At 38.4% G+C, this 23206-nt stretch overlaps 1 protein-coding gene across 12 annotated transcripts in view; it reads right to left on the bottom strand.

Annotated features, from left to right (window-relative positions):
• LOC113063443 (protein tyrosine phosphatase receptor type K) overlaps nt 1-23206 on the bottom strand; it is a 155931-nt gene that overhangs the window by 57028 nt on the left and 75697 nt on the right. For all 12 annotated transcript variants that reach the window (XM_026233833.1, XM_026233832.1, XM_026233834.1 and 9 more), the window contains one exon: nt 17887-18180. In XM_026233833.1, the coding sequence (XP_026089618.1) occupies nt 17887-18180 (294 nt within the window). The remainder of the gene's footprint in view (nt 1-17886; nt 18181-23206) is intronic.

The following is a 23206-nucleotide window of genomic DNA, read 5'->3' on the forward strand; positions in this document are numbered from 1 at the left end:
CTTTGGATTTGTTTCTTTTCATTCATTTTTATCCAAAGCTACTTACAAATGACAACAATTCAGCAATCAAACCAACAAATGAGCAATAATATGTAATTGTTGTGACGCGTCAGTCTCATTTAACGTCATTTTATTTAACTATTTCAGATTTTCTACTGCAAAATGTTATTCTTAATTCAATGTTTTTTTTTGTCATTTCTTTGTAATTGTTTGTGAAATTTACTACCAATTTCTAAGAAAAAAAAATTGTTTGTAGACTGACTTTTTTCAGTGTATCATGAATATCTAATGCTTTTGCATATTTAAACTCATGACATAGTATTGAACCAATGGCATATGGTATCAAACTTGGTGTGACTCATCTTAAATACAGTAAGTACAAAAATAAATGTAATCAAAGCAGATGAGAAGATTTTCAGTGAATAAAAACATAAAATTCAGCCTGTTCTTTGGAGAACTTGGAATATAGTACATACATCATATGGAACTTTCTGTTTTTATCAAGTTTGTATCATTTTGGCAGCCTGACAGTCACTGTTCATTACGGAAAAGAGCAGCATGCACGATCTGCTGAACGACCTAAAAGATGACAGAAAGTTTCCGGTCAATTATTCCCCCAAGTCCTCTAAAGTATTGAAAGAGGAACATTTTCACTTCGGGAGGGGTGTACAGGAGACTTTAAAATCCTAATAAAGCCCCACTTCCTCCTGCGTATCGTTTCACTGCGAGAGTCTCTGCGGCTTCCCTCCATCTGTCTGTCTCTCGTCTGCCGGACTATTAGAGTGTGAAGAGCTGGATTAGTTTAAGCTTTTTCCATCATCATATGTTTTCTACTGTCAGGCCTCAAATCTCCCTCCCGCTAGGAAGCACAGAGGGTCCTTATGTGTTACTAGGCAACCAGGGACAGCCCATAATCTTTGTTGTGACAAATAAACAAGGGAAAGAGTGGGATGATGGGAGGTTTGTGAGCAGTCTCATCTTCTTCATCTTGCTTCTGTCACCTGTCTCGCACACGGCCCTGCTTCGCCAGCACTGGGGTTTCCTGATAGTTGACACATAACCTGTCTGTGAACTTATTAAATCAGCATCAAGTCTGATGTATCTAATGTATCTGAATGTTTAAGGTAAAAAAAAATGAGGTACAACAGTTGTCACTGGGGCACTGTCCTTTCAAAAGCTGCTCAAACGGTATGCACCATTTACTGTAGGTTCTAATATGGAAACTTTAGGTGCTCCTGTGCACCTTTAATGTACCAATATCCACACTTCAGGCGTAAATAAGGTACAAAAGTCTACATTTTGAAAAGTTACTGAGCCAGTGACAGCTTTTGGACCTTTTTGTCTGAGAGCACAGGTCAAAATTAAATTAAAATCAACTCCTTTTACTGTGTCCGTGTGGGTTTTTTTTTTTTTTTTTTTTTTTTTGCTTGATATATTGGTACATTTTATGCTAAAGGAAAAAAATACATATAATTTATTTTAATCAAACTGAACAACTTTCCTCAGCTCTCAAATGATCTCAAACGACTCTTAATGCCGTGTGGGCAGAAGTGTAATGAATTGCGAATGCAACTGGCAGGATGCCTGAAGAAGAAGCCAGAATGACCAGCATGCACTCCAGTTCTTTTTCTAGATATATTGAATTGTATTTTGGGAGATTTTAAACTGTGTAGGAATTTCATAATGATTTTTATACTGTCAATAGAGTGGAATGTTTCTGTCTTTAATTTGCTATAGTTTAACCACTGATTTGATTACAGATGTAGTGTGTCGTGTCTGCTCCACTAGTGTCACCAAATGTACAGTAAGTGCAAAAATAACGGTTCCTCGTTGGTCTTCCATTGGTCAGTCAATCAGACAGTCCCAGCCCAATCTAACACCACTGGACAAGTCAACCTACAGACGTCTTTCTTACAGCCATTTCTCCACATTGAGCTGGTAAGTATTTGATCATCTAGTAAATATCCACCGTTCAGCGTTAAACTAAGTGTTATGTTTGAACCTTCATTAATCCTGGTGACAGATTCACCCAGATTACCATGTCAGACCGCCCAGTCTGTTTCAGTTCATTCAACACATTACAACCACACAATCTAGAGATGTTAAATATTCAATCCAGTGCTATAGCTGAGAGAAAGAGATACAGCGTTCTCTCAAGGTGTGAGAGTGCATCACACACACACACACACACACACACACACACACACACCTCACGCAGGCCTCAGTGCATCCGACTCTTGATTATGTTTCATCTTTTATCCTTATGACAAGTGCTAATAAATCACTTCTTCAGTCGCGCCGGACATGAGAGAGCAAGGGAGGGAGAGAAAAGATCATCTTAAAAAAACAAGCATGTCGCCCTCCACTGTCTCTCCCTGAGGGAGCGTATAGAAAGAAAAGAGAACAAAAATTTAAACTAATTCACACTATTCCCACAGGGAAAATGAAACCGAGAGCGTGTCACAGCACCATCATATCAATTACCCATAAAGCAATGGGGCAATCTCGCAGCCCCCCTTAATGAACAACACCACATCAGAATTTCCAATTAAGCGCCTCGTGTAGTGGCTTCCATACCTCTCTCTGAACACGAGCATTACTTCCTGCATCGCTTTTAGCTTCTGAGTTGGGTGCAACTGAAAGCACTTTCCCTGATGCACACACACACACACACACACACCCTCTCCAGAGAGCTCTATTACTATCAGAGGGAAAGGAAACACGGTGCAACAGATGGAGATATTGTTCAGACAGAGAATGATAAATTCATTACATAATGTATTGCCCATCTATGCGCTGTCTCATCTGGCCTCTGTTTGCTTATTGCTTGATTAATTTCAGCAGCAGTTGGAACGGAGTCACCAGAAACAGTGTGTTTTTGTGTGTGAGAGTGTCGGTGAGCAAAAGCACTTGTGTTTTTGCCATTATTGTTACATTATAGACCATATTACCATATAAACTCGATGGCTCTGCTGCACCTAGACGGCAGAGTACACCAGAGCTTTACTCTGGAACCATGAGAGTCAATGCAGTCAGATTATTACTCTACCGGGTGAAAGTCTGGAATAACTAAGATGCTTTAATGGGTTTAATGGGTCTCTTCTGCTCATTTATTCAATCAAATATACAGTAAAAACAGTAATACTTTGAAATATTATCACAATTTAAAATAATTGTTTTCTATGAGAATATATTGTAAAATGTAAAATGTTAATTCCTGTATCGTTGATTATGTTTTTTATTCAATTATGTAAAAAATGTAAAACACTTAGGAAAAAATAAAAATGAAGATTATTTAGTAGCATTACAGTAGCTCAGCTGTTTTTTTAATTGTATAGGTTTTCCAGTAACATGCATCCTCTTCCAACAAGCATCATAATGAGAGAAAATGGTACTTTACTGTTTTATTGTACTGTGACTGCAGCTTCACAGCAAACCAACTGAGATCCACTTTTTGTTTTGACACTTAAACACTTTTCAAATGAGAAAATAATCTGATAATAATATATTTTATAATATATCGTTTCTCCCTTCTTGTTTAGCTTGACTACTGCCCGCAGCTGGTAAGTTATTAGTGGCTTGTGGAGTGTTTTACAGAATAAGTCCTGTCCCGTAGAATGGGATGTCAGCAGACAAGGTGTATCTGCTCCGAGGTGTTAGGAGTCTTAGCATCAGGAGCAGCGCTAAAGGCCGGAAGCTCTTGTTCATGCACTGGTGCACTCATACACACACAAACACACACACACACACACACACACACACACACACACACACACACACACACACACACACACTGAGGTAATGGGGTACATGCCGTCTGGACTACTACATTCTGTACGAGCTAATACAAATAAATCTGTGTTAAATGCTATTTTTGTCAATAACAGAACTGGCATTTCCTGTGTATGCACTGTATAGAAACTATAGATTACCAAGGAAGACATCTATTTAATTTTTTTTTTTTTTGCATCACATGCAGCAGACATTTGTGTAATGATTAGGGCTGGGCATGAAACGATTCAATTAAATTCCGATTTAACGATCACAAGCTCTTGATTTGATTTGATTCAGTTCTGATTCTATATTGATTTATTTGGGCATTTATCAGGTACAGCACATGTTAATTTTTCTTAAGGAAAAAAAAATCTTTCTCAACTAAAGCTGTAAACTATATAGGGAACCCCATCCGTTGGTTCAATACTATAATATTAAAGGTTACAATCAGCAAAAGGAACTATTGAATTCAACTGTGATTTATTTTGAAATGTAATAATCAACACTCAAGAGCTGACTGGTACTCAAGCATTTCAATTGCACACAAGGCAGTGTTTATATATTTAATAAGATTATACAATTAAGTTATATTTCTACTCCAATTAGTTGTTGAAATATGAACATTTAAACATGGCTTAATCTCATGACAGATTTGTTCAAAAATGCATGAAATAATGATCACAACATTTAAAGGTTGAACAGAAATCTAATGGATATGTAACAAAATGCTCCTCTCTGAAAGCTGAAACCTTCCTTCACATCAAAATCAACAGCACAAAATGATTATGAAATAGTAATGTTTAATTATGATTTGTCCATTCATCAGCTGAAAACACAGAAAGCATATGTATATTAATAAGTAGGCTACTGTCAAGCCAGCCCTAGTAATAAGTAAAGTTATCATATTGTTATCTTTCTGTCCTCTCAAGAAACAGAACAAGGCATGACCTCTGTGGGCTTCCGTATGTGAACTTCAGATCTCTGTACTCTTCAAGCATGCTGGCATTTCCATGAATTAATCACTGCTGTGTATTTCTGCACAAGATTTCTGACAGCTTCAGCTCTGCACTGAAAATCAATGGAGATGTACTAACACTCTCTATTCGTCAGGAAGTCCATTGCTTTTCCCCGCCATCAGTAAGGATCTTTCTCCCGCATGCACAGCAACATTGATCAGGGCAGAGTGAACTTCTGAAGCAGTAAGAATGGCATGTGCAGTAGATTACCTTTCCTCTGATGGGGTAATATTTGGTCATGGGCTCTTTTTTCCATCTCATGTTTTATTCATGGGGTTGGGGACCGGTGGGGGGTGGGGGGTTGGGGGGGTTTATTGTGCGGGGAGATTGAAAATGTTGAGTTCGGATTCGGCATGTGGAAATAAGCCATGGTTTATGTGTTTGTTTGTTTTTGCCTGAGGAAGGCCACTGTAGAAGCGTGAGACGAGCGAGAGCGACAGAAGGCAGATGAAAGGCCACTAAAAGGTAAAACAGCCCTCGTACCTGCACTGCAGCAGCATGTTCATCCAAATGGCTTTTTGAAATTCAAATGAGGGCTGCCGAGGACCTGATAAGCACGTAGAGTCAACACACACCTTAACCACTACACTCGCACAGGATTATGGGTAATAAGGTCAGGGAATAAATATCATTATATGTGCACAAACCCACCTCTGCATGTTGAGGTGAAGTCAGTAAAACACAAGGGACAAGAGCACATGGAGGGGGGGAATTAAAGGGACACGTCGACCAGAAACCTCTTGACAATGCTCAAAAAAACATACAAGCAAAAAAGGAAAACATTAGCAGAAAGTTGATCCCATTCTATTCCATACAATGAAAGTGTAAAGTGAATATTAAAATGTAACACTACGCCACTTTGCACAAGTTTTGTTAAAAATAAACCAATTTAAATTTTGTAGGAACCGTAAATGTTTCAAACCAATTCAGATGTTAATTTAAGGAGAAAGCCACCACAATAATGTCACCATGAGAATAATTACCATATTTGAATTGATAACAAAAAAAGTAGCAGTTCATACACACCACCCCTTTCAAAGAGATCAGAATTGAATAGGGAAAAAAATAGCTTGTCTCTGCAATCTTGTTGCTTTTGTTGTGTTTTTGCTTCTTTGTTTTCATCTTCTGGGTGAAAAAACGTTCCCTTTAAGATGATTTGAAGATATGGTAACACTGATCCATTAGGCCAACACTTTTGTTCAGAATAAAAGGCCTTCCAGAGCATGTTTCTATTAGAGTTGTACCGATTCTGATACTAGTATCGAAAATATCACCAATACCACAACAAATTCTGGCATCGGCGAGTACATGAACTCATATACCGATCCGATACCATTCTCTTAAACATGACCTAGTTATGACCGCTAGCTTTGCCTAAGCGCTGCACGGTTCTTCTTCGCTGCTCAGAATGCATTGCAAACACAGGAAGTTGTGCTGTGTTAAACAAGCAACCCCTGTTTAGAGCAGCGAAGAAGAAATGAAGACGCATTAGCAGCACTGATGTATATATGACTGGATCGCTCATCGCGTTCTAAACTGCCAACAGTCAGTGAAGCCGCTTCTATATTATAGATCAGTGGTTAGCAGTGTGTCTGCTGTTTAGCAGTATTTCAGACTGGACCAACCATGCCACAAGTACTGGCACTTCACTACCAAGTCGGTGCTGAAAACTTCAAAATGTGATGATACCAGTGTCTCTGTAGAACCGGTAGTAAGTTCGAGTATATTCGTTACCCGCAGCTGCGTTCAGTCGCTTCCGTGTTAGTCAAAGCGCAGGGCTCCAGACTGTAGCCGAATAAGTGTCTGTGAATATTAAACTGCAAAATACTATTTAAATATTACTCCTGCAATTTCTACATCTCTGTGGGAGACGGGCACAGATGCGCTGGAGCTCACTGTTTTGTAGTCTCTGCCGTGTGTCACTATATGAGGACACGAACGCATAAACCGTCACTTCATGAGAATTTACCGTTTCATTTGAGAAAACTGTCATATCATAAACACATACAATCAAAGATCTTCATGGCAGCCCATTAAAATAAATGTTTGGTTTAACATGAGTAAATTGACAATATATTAAGCTACTGTTGTAGCCTACAGTAGATTTAGCTATGTCTCTATGTAGTAATAATAATACATCTCTATTAATAATAATAATAATTACTACGGTTACTTGTTTTTTAATTGTTTTGTTGTAAAGAGATTATCTGATTAATATATAATTTTTTTATATTCCTAGACTTATTTGGTGCAGTTTTTTATACAGTTATATTGTAAAACTAAAATACCTTTTTTTTAGGTTGCGTTGTTAGATTTTTGGCTGCATTTGAAGTTCTTTTTCGCTTAAGAAAATAAATAATACTGTCAAATTCATGTCAGATAATAAAAATACTGTAATAAATAAAGTAGTTCACCATGTATTTGTTAATGTTTTATCAAAGGATAAGTCTGAAGCACACCATAAAATAGTTCTAGCAATTTACACAGGGCTAGTAGTATATACAGCTGTATATAGAGATGCACACCCAGGTATCGGATCAGTACTCGGTATCGGCCGATAGCCTGAGCCCAGGTATCGGAATCGGTATCGGGAAGAGAAAAAGGGTATCAGAACATCTCTAGTTTCTATGACAACTTTTTCCCTATATGAAGCCATTAAAAGACCTATAAACACCTCCAATATATTTTAAGAGTGGAGGAAATCATCTGAATGCTGAAAAGACACAAGGACCATTAACATTAATACCCAGTGCCAGCAACGCATGGCAAAGAGCTCAAGTAAAACACATTGTGTAGCAGGAGAGGAAGTCATTTCCATTTAAATAACATTCTCTGGACATAAACTGATAATCTCCAGGCTTTATGATGTTTGTCTGCTGGATCTGCAGACCTGCACTCTTTATGAAATAGGCTGGGACACAGAATATGAGTAAATGCACAAACAGAACCTGCACTCCTACAGCAAAACAGCAAGCTGAGCTGTAAAGCGCTAGAAACTAGGACATAGGAGTTTCACACAAACACACACACGTCTAATGAGAGAAGGGAAACAAATGAGTGTGTGGGAAACTCAGCGATTTATTCCCCTCCACCACACACACTCAAGGAACCTGATCAATGTCTTTTGAGACCTAATCAATCGTCTTAAACCACAGGCTAATGTGCTTAATGACCTCTTCAAATCTACTATGGATTGAACGTTAAAATTAAGGTTATTTCAGTTGCCTTAAAAGACTCTACGAGTGCAAATCATCTCCCGGAAATCATTTGTGGACAAAGCACCGCACCAAACGAGTCCTGATGCTGCTGGGCTGAAAATGTAGTGGTCAGGGTTTATTTAGTCAAGCACAAACACAATCCATATAGACGACACTGAATGTGAAACAGAAACAAGTAATGATTTCTCTTATATTGGTGAGCTGGCATGCTGCTACATACAATTAAGGAGATATAACACATAACATTTTGACAATAACAAACAACCATATTTCCTGATTTTATTCACACAAAACAGCACTTTTTTCTCTTTTACATCTGATAAGATGTAATTCCCCAACTAATCATCCCTTCCGAGGCTCAAAAATGCATACAAAATTAAGTTCTACCAACATTTGGCACAGTTTTAGGCTACTAGTGACTAGTTTGAACCCTTATTAAGTATATGTTGCACATAAATGTTCTCATATAAATGTGAATGTATGTACTCACACACATTTACTCAATAAGTTGCAGCAGATTTCTAGTTCCCAGCATGCTTTGCTTCTGATTGATAAAAGAGAGTACCAAATTTAAAATTAAGTGTTATTTCATGTGTTTTTGTTTGATATGTCAGTGTTTAATGTTATATTATTTTGAAACTTTAAACTGTTTCTGGTATGTGTAAGTTAATGGGGTTACCACTGCGCTGAAGAATAGAGCCTGTGGTTGGGATGATGATTGGCCAAACACCATTGAGGCTCTATGTTGCTTTCTGTGCACTTTTCACAAAGTGCTTTAGTATGAGAAGGTGTGCTTATGCTATTGTAAACTAGCTATATTTTAAAGTATTAAAGATGTATACAGTATTTTGTAATTTATTTGTTACACATTCAACTAATACCATACATTTGTGTGTATAGTCCATGGGTAAATATATGTTCAGATTATTTATACACATGCAATACCATATCTTATAACATGTACATCTTTATATTATAAAGTGTATTACTGAATCTAAAATTACATAGATTGAGATAAGTAAATATATTGTCACATATTTTTTCAATATATGATGAAAGCAGCAGTTCCTTATGTATTAAACAATATATTATTCTGTATATTTTCTAATATACAGTTATATAATTTATTGATCACTTGTATATTATGAAATATATTTTCTAAGTCCACTATTAGAGCTGTAGACTTCATCATTAACTGACATCATACTGAAACTGTCCATTCTTACAAAACGTAAAAAAAAAATGCAACATGAACAGCAAATTTTTAAATATAAGATTCATCAAAATAACATGTGACTGATACGATGTTCTCCTCCTGAGTAATGCAGAGGAGAGAGAGTGTAAGGCAGGCTGCACGAGGCATGTATATTGTTCTTACCCAGAAGGATTTCACCTTGACGGACGATGACAATTAGCAATTGGATTCATCCAATCTCACATTCTGCCACATAGGCAGAAAAAAAAGGGGAGCCGGTGTTTCCTGAAATGGCCAATGTTCATTTGTGATGTAGCTTAATTGAAAATTGGCCTGCTAAATCGAGCATGGCGTGCGTGTGGGTCTTCGGAGAGCCTGCGATCAGCACAGTCAGCACTATAACCACACACACTCATTTAGTTCATGATAATTACAGCACCTTTTCTCTCTCGTTACAGCACAACCTTAAACCTACACACTGTGCTCAAAGTCAAAGAGTACAAAGCATGCAGCCTGACCATAAACATTCACATGCACACACACACACAAACCACAGAAAACCAACTATTTTCTCCCCTCCACTAAGATGCATACAATGTTTTTTGAGAGAGTAACAGTTTTGCATTAAAATAGGTATTTCAGGGATACTTCATTTTCTAATAGAGCTATGAGAATTAAGGGTCGAAGCTAATTGCTGACGATGGTTTTTGATGTACCATCACACCCTGAGCGGTTAAAGATCTATCCACATTAATGGACTTCAGGCATTAGAGGATTAAACTAATAGACTTATTTTATTTAGAATCAAGAAAAGGCTTCTTTAGGCAATTTATGTTTATTTGGCATATTTTAATGTACTACTTCTATACTTTTATATTAGTTGATTACAAAAAACACTTAGTCACTGGGCTAAAGAGCCACTTCACTGCCTGTGCCACAATCTGATTTCCATGAAATGTAATCTTAATTGAAATTTGGCTTCAAACTCAGTCATTCCACTTAAACTGCTTTCCTTGCTTTAACCACAGGACTAAAGTAAGCCAGAGAGAGAATCCTCACACAACTCCATCCTAATTTTTGTTTAATATCCTACTTGGCCAACAATGATGATGCTTAAGCAAGACTTGCTCTTCTCAGAACACACACTCATCACCGGTGTACCCCAGGGTTCAGTGCTAGGACCCCTAATGTGCTCTACCTATAGTGTTTTCCTATGAAAGCATTTCAGGTATTTTTCTATACATTTCTAAACTATGCTCTGCTGTGTGGACCACATGATAACTTTGCAATTCCGAGACAATCTTCCTAGCCAATTGTTCTGTCATAGCCAACCACTTCTCTGGAGTCTATTATCAATCAGTATACTCAAGCCCGTACACTACGATTAGCCTCTTCTGGCCACCTATCCCTCCGACTCTTCAATTCTCTGTCTTTACTTTTCATTGGGGGAATAGAGATCCAATACATTTTATACACAGATAACTCTCCAACCACTTCTAATATGCCACTCACAACACAAACTATCTTATTTCCTGCAAGCTAGCATCCATGTTTTCTCATTATGTGGTGCTGTTAATTGCTTTGTGACTTTGTAATCAGTCGGTTAATTAATCCCCAGTGTGATGATTTGAAATCAAGTCCTGTTTAGACTTGTTTAGTAATTTAACTCTGTTACATTCATCAGTTGGGTAGACACGAGCACATACACGATGCAGATACTCAGATATGATGCAGATATGACTTTTTGTAGGAAACGTTCAAGGAGCCAAGATCAGATTACTTGAACTATTACTACCTATTACAGTGCTTCTGTTCCTGCTGACACATATTAACTAGACAGGAAATGTCTATGGTTGTGTACAGAGTGGAATATTGTCACAGTGCTCACTGCGTATGTGAAACAGAATGCAGCACAATAGAATGTTACACTGTAGTTGCATGACCCTAATAAATTGCATGTTTAATTTAGCGAGTGGCATTCAGTTATTTTGCAATGAGTTAATGAGATGTTATAAATCACGATGTATATTATTTTCAGTTTATTCGTCACACTATGAATTGAAGGTCAATCGAAGCACAATGCATTATGGGATATAGTATTCTGTGCAGCCTGCTTTCTGTTATTCATGCAAACCAAACATCAACATAAAGTCCATACTATTCAAACTTGAGTACAGTAGAATGTCTTTTTCTTTATCCTCCTTCTCTAGGGTTGCAAGTAAAAAAAAAACAACCTAAAGCATAATGTAATTGTTTAAAAAAATGTGTTTAAAAATTGTTTACAGTTTTTGGATCTCAAAACCTTTCATGCACATAGCACACATTTTTGAAAATGTGTAAATGCCCCCAATAAGCATCTCTTCCGACACATCCTATATCAAATGTGTTGAAGAGATTTTGATGGCTGGTGTGACTCCGGCAGTGTCATGACAGCCCTGGCTGTTTCACCTTGCCTTCTCAGTGTGACAGTGAGCCGCATCTCAACAGCACTGAGGCAGGAGCGAGGGATTTCAATTGGAGACACACCATTTTCTCACTGTGCTTTCTCTGCTGTCAGAAAGCAACCTGTGGTAGTGGTCTTCTCTAAAGCACAGTATTACGGGCAGAGAGTGATAGGAAGAGATAACACAGAGAGAAAGAAAGAGAGCGAGAGCGAGAGCGAGAGAGAGAGAGAGAGAGAGAGAGACAACAATACCAGATGTGCCTCTACATCCTGCCCTCTGGCTATCAGACACATGGGAATACAACTTTCAAATGTACCCGGGCACACTGAAGCTTTGCAATACACCAATTTTAAAAGAAAGAAAATATAGCAGACAGAAAGCTACAATTAGGCGGCCGAACAGTCTGTGCTACAACAAACAGCTAAAACTAGGCCTTTATGTTCAGAAAATAAATGTGCTTCTATTTCAACAAATATTATAACAGTGATTCAAATGCAAAATGATAAACCTTAAAAGCTTAAGTGTTTCATTTCTATACCAATAAGGAAAATAAATTACTATTTTCAGACAGGTTTCCTGAACATTGGTCTACCAAGAATTGCAAAAAACAAAACAAAAAAACACCCACTCTTCGGAAAAACCACTATAGGAATGGTGTACTTATAACTGGGTCAGATGAAAGTATTAAAATAAACAAATACACACTTCTGCAAGAAATTGTATAAAATGGATGTTTATACATCAAGGTTAAAATAACAAAGCCTAAAATCAAATTGAAACAGCAGCTCTCATGTTCAACGGGGTGTGTGAAGTTTGTCAACAGAGAGTCATTCTTTATGAGTGTTCACACTCGAGTCCAAACCAAAGTCACACCTCCTTCAGATGACCAAAAAGTGAACTGAGTTAAACAAAGCGAAATCTCTCTCAATGTAGACCTCCTTTAGTTGTGCTAAAGCCATTTTCAGACCTGAAACCAGTGTTCGATAGTTTGCGTTGACGTATGTCTGTATTTCATCTGAATGGTGTTGAACAAAGGGCACTGATTCAATTCCATCTCGAGTTCACACATATTTCTTCAGACATCATTGTAGACATTGCACTGACTTGTACAATGATGACTGAGGCAATGTTTGACTTCTCATCTATTTAACAGGGAATCATAGGAAACATGATCAATTTGCTATTTTATGGAAATGTCTCGACATTTGTACCAAATAAAAAGGCAGAGGATGGAAGATTGTCATAATGGTTTTTCATTTTTCAACCAGGCCATCCTTAAAAATGTTATTGCTTACCGTAACCCGACCGACTCTGTCAATTTAGGACCGACTCAAATGTTTTTTTTTTTTTTGTTGTTTGTTTTTTTTTTGCTTTTAGTCCGACCGACCTGCCGGTTGTACATTTGCGTTAAGACCGACCATTTTTTTTTTTTTTTACTCTTCAAACAACTAATACATACGCAATAAAATAGTATTAATTATATTTTAGAAAGTATTGTAAAATTACTTAGAAATAAATTGCCTACATACAAACGAAGGCTACGTTCTTTCTTTAAAAAAAAAAAAAAAGCCTGTGACATCATCTATGTTTACAGTATGTCACACTATGGCCTGTGCGTTCGCTTCGTCTCATTCTCTCTTTCCCTGTCAAGAGTCAATGGTTCTCTCTTGGTAATGATGGCTGCGGCTGCAGTAAACAAAATGTTCGTGGTCACTATTCAAAGTCATATGGGTTCGGGCACCATAATACATCTAAAACATTAATCAAAACAGCTCGACACCGCTTTTTCTGGAACCATCCCTTCTCCCGTCTAGTCTAAAACTGTGACCGTGATGTTCGAAAATCTATTGCACGAATCGATTGGACCAACCAACACAAGTTTCGAAAACGAAAATTTATTTTGACGACCTTCTGGAGCGCGTTCAGTGTTTTTTTTTTTTTTTTGGAAGCACACACGTCACACAGCAACTGCAGCTTTGGACATACACACATAACGGCAAATAATACTTCTGCACAGTGTTTCTCTTTTTACAATAGAAATGTGAATTCTGCCGGTATTCAGACAGTCTCATGCATACAGATACAGAATCGGGCTAGAATCGCCGTATGTGATCTTTTGTTATTGACATTTCTAATCGTAAACACAGACATGTTGAAGCCTGCAGTAAATGTTTTACATTATGGCAGTCCACTCTGCTTATTGGTTTTCGAGAATGTTGCGATCCTGTTTGTCTTTGTGCACGTAACTTAACGCAAATAAATAATCAGAAATATTGGTTTTTACCAATATATTGAATCTTTACATTTGTCCTGCCTGTTGTTCGTGGATTTACCTATATGTGGTGTTATTTCGCCGTATAAAACTTTCGTCATGCAAAATCGGTTTTACAATCGATTCAAAGAACACTTGTCACTCAACTCAAACAGGATTTTTTTCACAAAAGTGACAATCCAAGAAAGCAAAGTAAACGGTCTCTCATTTGTAGGTTGCATTGACACCTAGCCGTGGATGCAAGTAAAACAGTAAAGCAGTACCTGAAATTCATGCAATTAACATGATTTTGACAAAGATTTCAATTTGTTTGTGGTCTATATAGCCTGCATCAAAATGAGGTTTGCAATGATGCACCCGAAGGCATGGGTTAAAAGACCCAGTCAGTGATGTCACGATATGCTAATTTGTTTAAATTCATACCTACGTCATCACCATCACCAAAATTTTCCTTATTTTTATACATTGAAACTTGAAAAAAAAAAAGACCTACCTGCCGACCCTTTTAAAAAAAAAAAATCTTACTGTTACTGCAAACCAAAATATTATTAAGGATGGCCCCAGTCTTGACACATGAACACATGGGACCTGTATTCAAATGTATGTGTCTACAAACCAAAAAAATTAAAATAAAAGAAGAAAAAAGAAATAATCATACATAACCTTTTCCATTCTGAACTCTCACAGCCCACGAGTTCAACAGAAAGCAAATGTTCCTGAGACTGAGGATCACTCCTGCTGTTGTTACTTTTCATTATGACAGCGACTTCAATCCCATGGAAACGGGAGGAACGGAATCTAGCTTTCATTCTCTCAAATCACAAATGAGATCATCTTAATATCTCATATGTTTCTCCTACACAGCAATATGATTAAATGGAGAGCAAGTGGTAAAGTCTATGGTTTCTTAGACGTCTCTCCTAAATGAAAAACAAAACAAAGTAATCCCATAAGTCTCTGCTAGAGTTTCAATCTGTTCTCAGATTAATCAACCAATAAGAATGAAAATGTATAATATAGCTTTAATATCAGAACCATGTCTCCTTAGGGTGATCACCTGGTTATTGATCTGTTGAGTGATAACCTATTATTAGACTACGTAAATACTAATAATGTTAAACGGAAGGCCTATTTACAGTGACATTGGATGATAATATGCTTTAAATCGCCAATAAAATTTTGTAAATGTTAATTGTGACTGGCTTTGATTGATATAACACCAACTCATTCGGCATGGAACTACCTCATCAGTCAGTTAAATAACTGCTCTTGGTCACTTGTCACTTGTCACTTTAATCAGACTAAAGATATTTTTAATAAGTGATTTTTTTGCACTAAAAAATCTTTTAACTGCACTGTTGTTCACTTCATTTATTTGTACTATATCTGTCATTTACCTTGCGCTGCTTTATTTAACTTTATTTTTAACTTTTATTTTTATTATATGTCTTTTTTTATAATTCCCTTATTGTATAATTGTATCTACATTTTATATTTGATCTAGTTATTTTTTTAGGCTTTAATGTTAATGTTATCTGTGTGCACCGGGGTCTGAGAGTAACGCAATTTCGATTCTCTGTATGTATGTACTGTACATGTGGAAACTGACAATAAAGCAGACTTGAACTTGAACCCCATTCATTAGACTAAACACAGTGAACTACAGTAAATGCATTTCCTCAAGCAGTGACTAAGTTATGCTACTTTATTCGACTACACAAAGATTACATGCATTTTCACAGAATTCAGTCCATTCTGAACCTCAAGCCTGTTTTTATTTTCCAGTGCTACAAATAGATTTATAACCCCTGTAATCCCAGTTTGTAATTGATTAAATAACTTTCTTTTTTATTATTATTATTTTTATTTCTTTATGTATGGTATTGTAATTTCATGGAAACATGGAAAATGTTTTCTTGAATTACCTGAAAAACACACAAGTAAATCCCACATTATTCTATTTTTACTACTGTCAGTTATTTTGTATGTCTGAAAACAGAGGCACTGCCTCAGATGAATAGGAACGCTGACGGATAGCAATCTTCTCCTAATATTTGGGATGAAACTGGAAAATTTCTAATGAGCGTGGGACGGCACTGAGCAGTAGTTTGTAACTCTGTTAAGGCCTGAGGGGTGTCTGCTGACCTCAGAACTTTCTGGAACACAGCTGTGATAGAAACACACCTAATCATGAGCTCAACACAGACACGAGGCTGGGAGCTTCAGGAAGGGTTTAAGTGGAAAGAATCAGTGTGTTCGGCTTGTGCTCAGACACACACTAGTGACAATGTTCATTCAGGAAGTTACACCTCCTCTATGCCAGCCTCTTCAAAATGTATAGCCACAACCAAGATAAACTATGTTGCCGAATGTAATAATATTGATAAATGTGAAAGATGCACATGCCACGCGAGTGCCAGACAACAGGGCTTAGCTGGAAACTAAGCGACAGACAGAGACAGGGAGACAGAGAGAGAGAAAATATGAATTTATACCGAGCACTCGAGCAGACTGGCACCAATCTAAATGTAATTGCGTAAATTCACCGGTTCCACTCAGTTCTCCCTGTCCGAGGTGAGATAAGTGTGTGATTGGCTAGAGGGAGATGAGAAAAACCAGCCAACGCTCCATCTAAAGCCACGTCTAAAGCAGACCTGGAAAATATCTTTTTCCAAAAAAAAGAAAAAAAGAAAGGAAAGTTCAAAAGCGATTGATGGGGGAGAGGAGCTCCTGTTTGAATTTCAATCAGTGAGTGAGCAAGTGGACAAGCTCTCTGTAATGAAACCATGCATACACTCCTCTCTTTCTTCTCTCTTCCACTCTCCTGAAGTCCTCATACAAGGCGTATATCTGTCCTCACCGAGTCTTGCCACGTTTAATACGGGAGCCATGGAAACCCGCGGAGAGAATGGCATCACAGATCTCAAATAAAGACACACGGCCCTTATATGTAGTGTGACTGAGTGTTTGCTCTTGTGCGCTTCCAATTTTATAAGGGCGGTGGTATACAGCGCGTGGTTTGAGTCATGATTAACGCATAAACACCTCACACACACACACACACACACACACAGTGAGTGGCATCAATGATAGCTGCTCCACACGCTCACTTGTTTACTTTATTTTCCAATTATGTTTCTGAAGAAGCTCCAGGCAATTATGTATGTGCAAATACCACACCGAGAAGGAAAACAAGCACTTTAAGAGAGGAGTGCTGCAGCTGAAACAGGAAGAGCCTTGTTTCCACGCAGCTTGTGGATCATTACGAGACTGCAGCTGAACCCGAACCTCCATGTGCTCCAGGGGAACCCAAAGTCTGCAGTTTGACCAGTTTTGTGCTTATTTGCATGTGTCTGATCAGACCATAACACCCAAACAGTTATGCAAACTAGGCAAGACAAAATGTACTTCCTATAAAAAGACACGGACATTCAGTAATAGTAGTAATAATAAATCTGATCTGAATTGAGCTGGATAATAATACTAACTTTAACACTGCAACATTGTTTTTGAATTGAATTGAAGCGCTTTGAAAGTCTGTATGAACTGCATAAATCTCTATATTATCAAATATTACTTCACTGACTTTCATTGTGTGGAAAAACAGTCAAATCATTCTTCATTCAAGAGAAGGAAGGTCACACAGGTTTGAAAGAAATTAAAATGTTAATTTTTAGCACTGACAGCGATTAGCAGACAAAGTGACTGGAAGTCATCCAGCTTCAGTGAGAACTGGCAAATAATCAGCCAACAAGCCTGTGACACTGAGATTCAAGGCTTACGGTTTCACCTTACGACAAAAGGGAACTTTTGTGAACCATGAAATTTGACAGGACAAAAAAAATCTAAATATGCATCCCAGTTTAATCACTTCTCCATACAAATATGAATATGTACCTGACATGTCAGGACAGCAAAAGTACAGATGGAAAGTGAAGGCCAATGTTGGAAAGCCGAGTGGACTAACCTGCACACTTGGTTCTGGTGATGAGAGGCGGCCCGGGCTGTCCGGTTCCCCCCTCTCCGGGACGGGTCAGCAGCACTCGAATCTCGTACTCGGTGTCGGGATCCAGGTGCCACAGCTTGTAATTGGGTGAACTGACGGCGTGGGTCTCTGTCCAGCTTCCAGACGTCATCCTGTACTCCACCTCCTTCATAACGATGGGGCCGTCCCCAAATATGGAGTTAGCGTTTAGCTGGATTAGCAGGTAGGTGGGCCCCACGGCCAGCAGCTGAGGTGGAGCGATGGGTCTCGGGGGCTCTGGAACAATAAAGACACTTCTCACCAAACGGCTCCATAAAGACCAAGCTTTATATCATCAGTTTAAGGGTATTTTAAACAGTCTCAATGATTCATATAGAATCCAAACTTAAATACTTTAGTAGACTTCAAGAGAGTAGAGTTTAGAGTTCAATGACATTATTAGCTGCATGCAATAAATAAAAATGATTTTGTTTTTATTGACCTTTTTCCACCTTCTCTCTGAGCATTACAAATGTATCTCTACCCTTATGACTTCAATATGACTTTGATGCTCTGATTGGCTAACCTCTGTGCATGTGACTTGAATATCCAGACCTTGTTGTGCAACATTGCTGCTGAATATTAATTAGGTGTTATGTAAATATGGGCGGTCATATGTTAATGAGCTCATGGTTTCTGAATGAGTTGGGTGTTTAATTTAAAAGAGTTCAGTTTTCCATTAAACTAACCCTTAGGAATCTTAGCACAGTATTTTCATTTCAACAATTTTTTATTTATTTTTATTATCATTAGTGTTCACTGTAAGAACACTGCAAACCAATAACAGGCAAACGATATAAAACTGATGGCACTATTACACCACACCAGACAATCCAGATGGTCCTTTAGTAACTGTGTGCGTGTTTGCCAATACATTTGGCTAGAGAGACATCTCATCCGCACATAAAACAGCTTAGTCAATTATTTTTTACACAAGGAGAAAAACCGCAAGCATGATGCTGTTTCTCTGTCTCTGTAAGTGTCGAGATGCTCTCTGAGAGTCCGGACGCTGTTGATGACTCAGAATTATGAATAAATCAACCAACACGGAGCACAGAAGAGCCGTTCACTTCAGAACAGCATCAGGCCAGGAGAAAACTGGTGCTGGTGACATATAAAAGCTCCTCGCTAGCATAGCGCTGATATCTCCTGAGTTCCTCTTCAGCATCACATTCATCTTGCGTTTAGAGATGCGAGACCGTCCACCAGAGCGACAGACAGCTCAAGCTGAGAGATGCTGTTTAGCGCGGGACGATCAGATGGAGACACACTCTCTCTTTCCACCCCAGATGGCTCCTGAACTCTCGGTTCGTTTCAGCTAATTAACCAGCCATCATGAAGCACAGCAATATCACAAACCAACAATCACACCGATGTCCAGGAACGACTATATGACGCATGATGAGCAGATGCAGTTCTGCATACCGGTCAGGACCTTCTGTGCTCTTCAGAAGAACTGAATGAGAATTGGGCCAACAAGGGAGGGTTCAGGAAACCTGATTGCCAAATGATTGGTTTTCGGGTCATTTTTACGGTACTGGTTGGTTATGCTTTTCACATTTTGTCCCGGGATGAAGACAACAGATGAAGTCATTCAAATAGAAATGTAGTTTTTAAGTTAAAGTGACAAAACCATTCCAGAAACAAACAGGTGATTTAATTAATGAACAACCATGTCAACTAATTAGCGTCGAGAAAACGTTCATCACATTGAATTTGATGAGTATAATCAGCAGCTGTAGAATGTTCTTGAATAAACGTGTCATTGCTCGGAGTGTTTAAACCGTTTGCCTTCCTGTAAATGAGCGACCTGTGTAATGTGCTTCATGTCTTAATGGAATAAAGAAGGATTGAGAGTTAATTGATTTATGGTGTGTTCCTGCAGCAAGAGGTGCCGGCAGATTTTAATATTGTGATCTGATTCCAGTGTGTGTTGAGTTGTGTGTGTGACATCACTAACAGCAACACTGCAAAATTACATTTCACCAAGTAATCCAATCACAACGGCACTAATGCACAAAAGCACTGCCCTGGCAGAGCCGAACACACACACACACACACACAGATCTTTCTTGATGTCTTGTCTTGAGTCATGTGATGAGATCACCTCTGTAAACTGCGCTTTTATTCCATGTGTATTATTTTTAACGTGACATTTACCGAAGCGAGCTGGTTTTGTCGATCACTCACTGACATTTAACACTTTACCCTTTACAGCCGTTATTACAGCGTCCGGGTGAAGCGCCAAACCTGTCAAGAACATGTCCAGGTCATATTTCACCCCAAAGATTACGGGTATTAAATCAGGAAATGTTTTTCTTGTGCTTGTGCTATCATTCTGCACAGAAAATACTGTTGCATATTTTTATCGAATGCAGTGACATTCAGTGTCCAGATACTTTTCAGGGCCACTGTGTTTTCAGTAGCTGCTTCTCTGTATCCAGAGATTGTAGTATGCTGTCTCGGTCTGATTGAGTCACTCAATCTGTTGTCCTGGACATGGGTGATCCGCAGCCTTCTATGTGAGGTAAAACATGCTGTTTATTACTGTGTCCATCAACAGAGCACATAAAACACTGCGCTACATCTGTCTTTTACCACTAATGAAGTGGCTCTGGGACCAAAGTCACATCAAATATGCATTAATGTGTACGGCTGCGCTCATTTGCTGGGTTCCTCAGAAAACAAAGAGTCTGAGGGCAGATGGGGCTTTTTAAGAAGAGCAAAGAGCCCCGTTCGTTTGTGCTTGAACCTGCAGACAAATGAGATTCATCTCACTTCATTAGAGGTATGCTCTCAAACACACAAACACGAGCAGAGTGCTTTCAGTGCACTAGTGTCTGAACTGGAGAATGGAGCAGTGTTGGTGCATTAGCTGAGAGCGTCCGTGTGATTTGTTTGACGCTTCGGTGGCAGGCTGAATCAGGGTTATTACACTCACACTACTTTTATTTACATATTCAAGATTGTAAAACTGACATAATTCTATTGTGTTTCAGATAGTCAGTTGCAACTGAACAAGCTTTTTCAGTGTAGTTTGTACATTTTAACTTTTAGACAGATTATGCCAAAAGTCTGCTTTGTGAAATTAATTTAAAGGATTAATTGACCCAAAAATGAGCATTTTTCCCCCCTCAAGCCATCCAATATGTAGTTGAGTTTGTTTCTTCATCAGATTATAGCATTCCATCAGTGTCTCATCAATGGATGCTCTGCAGTGAATGGGTGCCGTCAGAATTAGAGTCTGATAAAAGCATCACAATAATCCACAGCACTCCAGTCCATCAGTGAACATCTGGAGAAGACAAAAGCTGTGTGTTTGTAAGAAATGAACCCATCATTAAGACCTTTTTAACTTCAATCTGTTGCATCCAGCTAAAATATGAGTTCATTATCCATAATAACACTTCTTTCAGTAAAAAAGTGTTCTGCTCTGAATCAGGAGAGAAATCTGCTCAGATCAAGCACTGTTTACAAGTCAAAACGGCTCTGAACAAATCTGTGGGTGGATTTTGATGTTACTATTGATGGACTGGAGTGCTGTGGATTATTGTGATGTTTTTTATCAGACTCTCATTCTGACGGCACCCATTCACTGCAGAGCATCCATTGATGAGACACTGATGCACTGCTACATTTCTACACATCTGCTCTGCATCTTTAATGAAAATGACCATGAAAATGAAATAAAAGTGGCCAAAATGTTTGAAAGGAACATTATCACTGAATAATGACTTGGTTAGTTCACCCAAAATGATCATCTGTCATCATTTCCTCTCCTTCCTTTCTTTCTCTGGAGGTCAGTGTGTCATCAAAATGTATGGAAGTATGGTTACTAACACTCTTCAAAATACAACAGCAGGAGGGAGAGTAAATGAGCACAACATGATCACGTTTGAGTGAACTATCCCTTTAAAAGTCTTTTGACTCAAAGTGTTTAAGGTTTAACAGATGTGATTACTATGAGAAACGGAGCTTCTTCATGAGTGGGCTTTTGTTTTCCACTGGTTAATAACTGCATATGGGTCTAGAACAAGTGATGACAGGAACTTTAGAGTTTACTATTCCTTTAAGTGTTGTATTTTACTTTTATCTTTTATTAATACGCAAAAACAAACACTTCTTTTAAATTCAGCTGAGTAACAGAAATGCCCTTGGGTATTTAATTCGTTAAATTGAACCGAATGAAATCTGTTTTTGTCAGGTGTCTGTTTCATGCAGCTCATCCATCATGTGTGTCTGACATGAGCCAATGATAGTGATGTGCCCTGCTGTTACCCTTCCTAAAGCCCTGTGTCATCTGTCTTTCCCTCTCTCTCTCACACACACACACACACACGCACACACACACACACACACACACACACACACACACACACACACACCCAGACTGCTGAACACTGACATCATGCAATTGGAAAATGCACTTGCCCTCGACTCGACGTCTTATAGTCAGAGAAATAATCTGTTTTTTTTTTCATTTACTTCACACACGCTTTGTTTGATCAAAGCAAGGCCGGGTTAGAAAAGAAAAGGTAAAGGAAGAGTGAGAGAGAAAGATAAAGGGAAGGAGAATATGTGAGGGAGGAAAAGCGAAAGGAAATATGTCCTGTGGGAAGCATCGCAGCTCTTTTATTGTGAAGTTGTGATGGGGCTTGTGAAGGGAGAGAGATGACAGCAGCGGAGCAGAATATGGATCAGGGAGACGGCGATCTAACACCTGACGGACAGCGTTATCCCTGTCTACGGCACATCAGTCTCTCTCTCTCTCTCTCTCTCTCGCTCAGCGCTGACAGGATGTGGAATCACCTCTTCCTGTGCCATCACCTCTCAGAAACTAACACTAACACTCATCAACCTTACCCAAGTCTAACTCACCCATACATCTGACTCCAGAAAACACTCTGACCACCGAAAGCCAGGGTCAGTACGATTATTTCGTTTATTTGATTTAGAAATTAATGCTTTTATTCATCAAGGACGCATTAAATTGATCAAAAGTGACAGTAAAGACATTCATGATATTACAAATAAATTCTGTTCCTTTGAATCTATTTATTAAACAAAGCCGGGAAAGTAAACTCCATCACGGTTTCCACAGAAATATTGAGCAGCACAACTGTGTTCAACACTGATAATAATCAGAAATGTTTCTTGAGCAGTAAATCATCATATTATTCTGATTTCTGAAGATCATGTGACACTGAAGACTGGAGGAATGATGCTGAAAATACAGCGGAGCATCACAGAAATACATTACACT

The sequence above is a fragment of the Carassius auratus genome, chromosome 45, assembly GCF_003368295.1.
Source record: "Carassius auratus strain Wakin chromosome 45, ASM336829v1, whole genome shotgun sequence".
Classification (NCBI taxonomy): Eukaryota; Metazoa; Chordata; class Actinopteri; order Cypriniformes; family Cyprinidae; genus Carassius; species Carassius auratus.